The following is a 7,282-nucleotide window of genomic DNA, read 5'->3' as shown; positions in this document are numbered from 1 at the left end:
GAAGGGAAATAAAAAAGGGGAATGGGCCAAAGCGTGGGAACGGGGGAGGCGGACGGTTCTGGAGGGCGCCTCTAAGGAGACGACCTTTGAGCCCAGACCGGGATGATGGCTGGGAGACGGTCGGGGAAGATGGCGCAGGAAAAATGTTCCAGAAGGAACGGCAAACGCCAAGGCCCTGACTTGACGGGTTGACTGGAGCCAGAGGGTGAGTGAGAAGAGAGTGTTCAAAGAGAGGAGATAGGAGATCTGGGCGGAGGGCCTTGAGGGCCGTGCTGAGGGGCCTGGACTCTTCTGTGTTCTGTGTAGCTCTTACGTAGGTAAGGGAACTAGAAGGATTGCAAGAATTGAAGCAGAAGAGTGACACGATCTGAATGAGGTGCTAAGACGATCGCTCTTCCTGGATTGAGAATGAGTTTTAGAGGAACAGGCTGGAAAGAAGGCAGCTGGTTAGGGAGCCATTTCAGTCAGTTGCCCAGCGAGAAATAATACGCCTGGGGCTACGGTGGTGACATTGGAGATGAAGTCGGATGAATGATGTGCCAACACGTGCGCATAATATAAAGCCCAGGTTACTGCCCATTTTACAGATTGGGGAGAAAGGACCCAGAAAGGCTAAAAGGGCATTTTTCCTCTTTGTCCTGCCCTCAACTGGGAGTAACAATGTATTTTACGTCACAACCCAGTACACGCATGCGTGGTTAAAGGAGACGTTTTAACAAAGTTCTGTGGGTAGTGTATTCTCCTGTTTCTTTCTTTCTTTCTTTCTCTTTCTTTCTTTCTTTCTTTCTTTCTTTCTTTCTCTTTTCTTTCTTTCTTTCTCTTTTCTTTCTTTCTTTCTTTCTTTCTTTTCTTTCTTCCTTTCTTTCTCTTTCTTTCCCTTCCTTCCTTCCTTCCATGCTGACTGAGACCGTTGATTGATCCGCTGATAAATCTTGACCCACAGTTAAGAACACTGAATTGAGGGACCAGACCCCACAGGGAAATGGAGCCGGAATTCCAGCCCAGTTCTGTGTGATGCACAGCCGGCTGGTCTTCCTACTACACTGCCTCTCAACACAAAACCTCTGGCCCCTGGGAATTGATCTTTTGGGTTCAACAGAGGTCAAGGGCTCTTTGGAGAAGGTTGCCGGGCAGCATTATTTATGATAGTGGGGGGCACCTGGGTGGCTCAGTCCGGCAAGCATCCGACTCTTGGTTTCAGATCAGGTCATGATCTCACAGTTGGTAAGTTCAAGCCCGGTATCGGGATCTGCACTGACATTGCAGAGCCTGCTTGGGATTCATTTTCTCTCTCTCTCTCTCTCTCTCTCTCTCCCTCCCTCTCTCTCTCCCTCCTTCCCCTGTTTACACTCTCTGTCTCTCTCAAAAATAAATAAACTTAAAAAAGTAATAATATGATAGCGGAAGAGGGGAAAGCACCAAAGCCCAGCTACAGAAGAGCTAAGCAGATCATGGCCCACTTCACAAGGAATCTCTTGGAGTAGTTGAAAATGCTAATTATAAAGTCGGAAACCCAGAGAAAAGCCAATGATAATACATTAAGTAAGGAAAAGCCCACGCAAATTAGTCTGTATGCCATGATTACAAACATGCAAAATATGGCTATGTGTAGGGACTGAGAGAACGTAAAGATGAAAATACTTTAAAAACAAAACAAAACAAAACAAAACAAAAAAACCCACCAGACAAGAGGAGAGAGGGGAATAAGCCATAGGAGACTGTTAAGGATAGAGAACAAACTGAGGGTTGATGGGAGAGAAGTGGGTGGGGGCTGGGTATTATGGAGGGCACGTATGATGAGCACTGAGTTGTTTGTAAGTGATGAATCACTGAATTCTACTGATAACCAATATTGCACTGTATGTTAACTACCTAGAACTTAAATAAAAATTTAAAGGAAAAAGAAGGGCACCTGGGTGGCTGAGTCCGTGAAGCATCCAACTTGATTTTGGCTCAGGGCACTGTCACATGATTTGTGAGATTGAGCCCTGTGCCGGGCTCCCTGCTTGGGATTCTCTCTCTCTTCTCCCTCTCTCTCGTTCTCTCTCTCCCTCAAAATAAATAAACTTGTTATTCTGAAGAGTCTGTGTATCTACATCTACCCCCTGCACACCCCCACCCCTAATTAGGTCCACCTGCCTCTGAAACCTTCAGTAAGGCAATGCACACCTGCTTCATGGAGCTGTTGTGAGCCTAACTTGTTAGACCCCCTCGTAGCACTCTGTGCCTTTTCTTCTTGGCACTTGACGCAGGGTAAGTCATTGACGTTGCAGTCTGTGCTTTATGTGTTCTGCCTCCACTCACCCCCTTTAGATACTGTGATTCCTCTTTTCTGAGATTTTAGCCCGGTCCTCAAAGACCAAGAATCAAAAGCTTAAAGTCTACAACTCTTCTTGGCCTTGAAAAACTACTTATTGAAGAGATTGTACTGGGGGGCAGGGGAGAAGGAAAAGGGTCTGTGAGAAGCTAGGAGCCACGTTCCGTATATTAAAAGGGAACGTATGCCTGCTCTCAGAGATACTGCAACTCAAAGGGACTAATCATTACAGCAGCATAACTGACTCAAAATATTATGAACCAGATAACTTTCATGGAAAAAATATATGTACACGTGTGTATACAACTGGGTGTGTCAGTGTGTTTTCATTCAATCCTTAAGACAATCTTATAAGGAGATACTATTATCATTCCCATTTTACAGATGGGGATACTGAGGCATAAGTGTGTAAGTCACTTTCTCACAGTCACCCAACATTTATAACTTCTAGCAACAGAGCCAGGATTCAAACCCAGGCAGTCTGGCTCCGAGAGCCAATGCCTTAACCACTGTACTGTATTGTCTCCTGTAGCCCTCAAGAGCCTAGAATGGAACCACTATGGGCCCCAAATGGAAGCCCATATCCCAAACCTGACACAAAAGTCACAATGCCCCAAGAGATCTATGCTCAGTGTACCAGTGAGCATCTTAATGATCAAAGTCAACATTACCAGAAGGCATCACCTGTTGCATAACCTTTCCATAGCACCCCAGGACCTTTATAAACAACCCCGGGAGAGGAATGCTCCCCAGTAATGACTAAAATTGTAGCCCAAAAAGATTTCGGGGAATTCGAATGGACTTCAACTGATATGAAGAGAAAAAGATCAGGATGCCTGGGTTTAAATCCTGGCTCTGCCATTTACTGGTTATGTTAAGTTGCTCTGACTTAACATCTGTAAAACGTCTTTGCCATCATCTATAACGTGGAGATAATAATCATCCACATACTTTGTGATTTGCTGTACGCATTAAGTGAGTTAGTACAGGTAAAGCATATAGAACATTCCTGGCACATTAGGCTAGGTTTTAGTTATAATTATTACTACCTGCATTCGGGTTCTGAAAGTGATACCTACTATGCCTTTGTCACAGTTTGCGGTGCCACGTTTATTTATACAATTATAATAATGCCTGATGTCTCCATTAAGCTGGAAGCTTACAAGGTCAGGAACCTTGCACTCCTGCCTCGCGCACTAAATTACTGTGGTTGACTCTAGGCTCCTCCTACCTACAGGAGTACATAGAACAACCTTGCTTTCGTTTAATAATAAAGAGAAAATTCCAATCTGGCCTTAAATGTATGCGTGAAGGTCTAGGAGAGAAGGTGGCTACCAGAGAAATGTGTGACTATGCGATTTACACACTGCAGGGCTTTTTTTCAGTGAGTCAAGAATTTAATCATGAAACCAAGGAAATTTATGCAGTTAGGCTCCCAACAATGAAGTAGGGAAGTATAGCCAACATAACGATTGGCTGGAATTACAGGACCAAAAAAGCTCTATCGGCAACTGACACATACAATCATCCTAAAGAGATGGGATACATCGCCCTTCTGCCTTCTGACAAAAGATGCTCAAAGCAGCTCGATACCAGGCGACATGGTCAATTATCTGGTAAAAATGGATCTTTCCATCTCTGTGACACTAGCTACCAGGCTATTGCAGTAGTCATTTGTTTTCGTGGTGACGAGAATGGTTGCACCTTCCTCCATAGCCGGGAGCGGAAAGGAATGGTCAGAATCGACCGTGGATTTGTTCTTGACACAGTCTTCACAGGTACATTCTTCGACTGTGTACTCCAGACCCCTCGAGAGGAGTACTTTCGCTCCAATCCTGCTCTCACGGCTCTCGCGTTGGTCAGCCTCTGCCTCGTTCCGGAGAGCCGATCCTGGTGATGCGGAAACAGAACCGTTAACCTGAACTCCCCAGGTGGTTGACAGGTGGGTCACGACAGTCTCAGCAACACACATTAGGGCTCAAAGCAATGCAGACAGATCTACAAAACGAGTATGTTAGCACCTGAAGTCACGAACCGACGGGCCACAGCGGGTTTGGAGACAGAGTCTGTTTAGGCCACACAGTGTTTTCAAGTGTTTGCTTACATGTTCTGTTGGCCCACGTTTAGAAATCAAGAGATGTTTTTTACAAGGTGGGGGGGGGGGGGGGGCGCCAGGTGGCTGAGTCGGTTGAGTGTCCAAATTCGGCTCAGGCTATGATCTTACGGTTGGTGGGTTCGAGCCCCGCGTCGGACTCTGGGCTGACAGCTCAGAGCCTGGAGCCTGCTTCCGATTCTGTGTCTCCCCCTATCTCTCTGCCCCTCGCCCGCTCATGTCCTCTCTCTCCCCCCCCTCTCTCCCCCCCCGCCTCTCTCTCTCTCTCTTCCTCCCCCCTCCCTCTCTCTCTCTCCCTCAACAATAAGTAAACATTAAAACCGTTTTTAATAAATAAATAATTTCTGCAAGAGTTTAAAAAATTCCAGAGGTGTCCCATACAAATCTAGGGGATTGGTCTCTTTAAAACAACAACAACAATAAAACGTGGCAACTTGGAGCTAACATTCCTCCACGGAAACAAATGGCCAGAGTCAAGAGCACCAGTCTCCTTCAGAAGGGCATCCACGGCTGAAGTCTCCACCTGGCCCACTGCATTCACTGGGTACCCACTTGGCCCTTGGAGGCATTGAGGCCCCACTTGACACACGCAAGGTGACAAATTACCATATGTTCTAGCACACCAAACCCAGCCTTTGGGCCACACTTCAGAATTCAAAATAAAGATGCTTCTCTTACAGAGCACTTGGTAGCATATCAAATTTTTTTATCATGAATCTTTCATGATCACGTAAGGTAGGAGTTTCTATTATGTCCCCATTTATATGCCTGTGAAGGCAAGTTTCACTACTTCTCCAAGCTGCCACAGAATAACTCCATCTCCCAAAATGTTCTACTTAAAGTCACTCCCCACCTGTCTCTCAGACCCTGGCGGGAAGGGGGGGAGGGGAGGAAATAAAAAATGAATAAATTATGTAAAACAGCCATCCAACTCTCTTCACTGCACTAGGAAGCAAATGAGGTGAGTGCTTTACAGGTTATGGATGGAAAATAAGTGCATAAGCAAATAAGCCAATGGCTGCAAAGTGTTTGGGGATCGGATCACAGACAAAGGTGCTACAGAAATATTTTTTTCTTAAAAAGCCCTTAAGTAGAGCATTCATTTCTCTGAGGCCGCTTCTCTACCGCCTAATAAAGATAATAATCTTTGAAATGACTCCTCAAACAATCTAACGACAACTGGTTATTATTCATTTCTAGCATCGTTTGGGCAGCAAAATGTTCACCCAAGCAAATAGCACTTAACATTTGTATTAAAAATATGGCCAGGGATCTTGCCAAATACATTTTTCCTGATGGTCGTCAACCTGGCTAGCAGTTTCTGCACATCCAGTCAAGGTGCGAACTTTGGTCAAAGAGCTGGATGTTTGCCAAGAAAACCTTAGTACGTCAAAAGAGTAATTACCAAGGGAAGAATCTGGGGGAAGGCTGACATTGTAGGGTACCTCCAGAGAAGATACAAACACCGAAAACGCCAAAAGTTCGTTTAACATAACTGTCCTCTAACACACTCAAAAGGACTCTAACCAAATGAAATAACATGAAAAAAGGACGAGGAACTGAAACTCACAATAGCCAGCTCTTGGAAATAGATTTCAAAGAGGGACCATCAAACCAACCTGTGTTTTTAAATGCGTCTTTTGATGGTTCAGAGCTCATCTTCCTTAGCAAGAACATCAACACGAAAACCGTCAAAGAAACCGTCAAGCTCAGGCCCAGACAGGTCCAGAGAATTGTATTTGTTCCTTTCACTGCATTAAAACAATATCAGAGAGATAATGAACTGACAACGGGACATCCACAGCAAGCAAAGGTGATCTGTCCTCCAATCCCCCTAATTCATCAGCACGGATTTGTAGATTCTAAATAACACTTAATTAGAAGAGTCGGTAAAACCTATGTTGCTAACGGTGCCGAATAAAACTGAGTTCACTTCTGAATAATTACTTGGCTCCGCTTGGCAGTTAAATGCTCGCCTTGTTTCCTTGCACTTTTTGATTCAGAAGATCTCACCATCTTTCCTGTAACGTTTCTTCTTTGAGTAAAGAGCCGATGTAGAGAAACTCCTTGACACGAATGAATTAATTGTTTAAGCGGAACTACTTACTTGCGTTGCAATATCGCTGACATGGTGAGGGAGGGGTATTAAGACATCGAAGGTGACAAGGTTTGCAAATATTAAGCAACCTGTCAAAATATTCATTTTGGAAGCACGGCTGAGCCATCCGGAACTGGATCGCAAAAAGAAAGAAGCAAACCTCAGAACGAACAGCATGGAAGGACAAGTAAAATCTCGTCAAGAAGTCCGCAGCAAACGTTAACGACAGCAGCTAGGGTGTCGAGGGTGAAAAAGAACTTCACCACGATGACTTAGTTCTTGCGGGGGCTATCTCCCCGTACTGTGGTGAAGGATTTGAATACCAGCTCCAATTCCGGATTCTAAGTTTGAGACCTAGGGGTGGGGCAAGAGGTAGAGTGGAAATACCAAGGACAAACCAGACCTGAAACAGAAACTGCTTATTTATAGAGGAAATGTCTATAAATAAGCCAGGTGACAGTTGCAAGACGCAGGCAAGCCTGAGGCGTCAGGCAGAAAGGTTTGAAAACCGTTTTGGGCCCATCTGTTGAAGAGCTGTGCTGTGTGATCGGCCCCAGGGAGATAGATGAGATGAGGTCTGTGCCCCTTAAGAACTTAAAATCTAACGGCGGGGTGAGGGGAATAGAAATCCACTCAACCACGGAGCGTAGTAAAAGCTGATGGCCTGTGAAAAAGGGAAAAAGGAGTCAAGCTCGGCTACCACATTTCCGACCCGTGAAGAATTCCAGAATTCCAACAGAAACAGGGACGTCTA

General features: G+C 45.1%; 1 protein-coding gene across 1 annotated transcript; it reads right to left on the bottom strand.

The window, feature by feature from the left end:
* Nucleotides 1-3,422: 3,422 nt before the first annotated feature.
* TNFRSF17 (TNF receptor superfamily member 17) lies at nucleotides 3,423-7,048 on the bottom strand. The gene is made up of 3 exons (XM_015067250.3): nucleotides 6,538-7,048; nucleotides 6,050-6,181; nucleotides 3,423-4,207 (listed from the first exon to the last, which is right to left on the bottom strand). Exons 1-3 carry the CDS (start codon nucleotides 6,653-6,655, stop codon nucleotides 3,927-3,929), a joined length of 531 nt encoding a protein of 176 aa, XP_014922736.3. The 5' UTR covers nucleotides 6,656-7,048; the 3' UTR covers nucleotides 3,423-3,926.
* Between the last annotated feature and the right edge of the window lie 234 nt (nucleotides 7,049-7,282).

This window comes from Acinonyx jubatus, chromosome E3 (assembly GCF_027475565.1).
Source record: "Acinonyx jubatus isolate Ajub_Pintada_27869175 chromosome E3, VMU_Ajub_asm_v1.0, whole genome shotgun sequence".
In the NCBI taxonomy this organism is placed as follows: Eukaryota; Metazoa; Chordata; class Mammalia; order Carnivora; family Felidae; genus Acinonyx; species Acinonyx jubatus.
Note: the sequence above shows the minus strand (reverse complement) of the source record. Positions and strands in the feature narration are given on the sequence as shown.

What these genes read in the sequence shown, in the direction of transcription:
- TNFRSF17 (XM_015067250.3), bottom strand. Translation starts at nt 6,655, where the DNA reads ATGGCTCAGCCGTGCTTCCAAAATGAATATTTTGACAGGTTGCTTAAT. An exon ending in TCAGCGATATTGCAACGCAA is followed by an intron (nt 6,182 to 6,537) that starts GTAAGTAGTTCC and finishes GTTTTAATGCAG; the next exon opens with TGAAAGGAACAAATACAATT. An exon ending in AGACGCATTTAAAAACACAG is followed by an intron (nt 4,208 to 6,049) that starts GTTGGTTTGATG and finishes CCGCATCACCAG; the next exon opens with GATCGGCTCTCCGGAACGAG.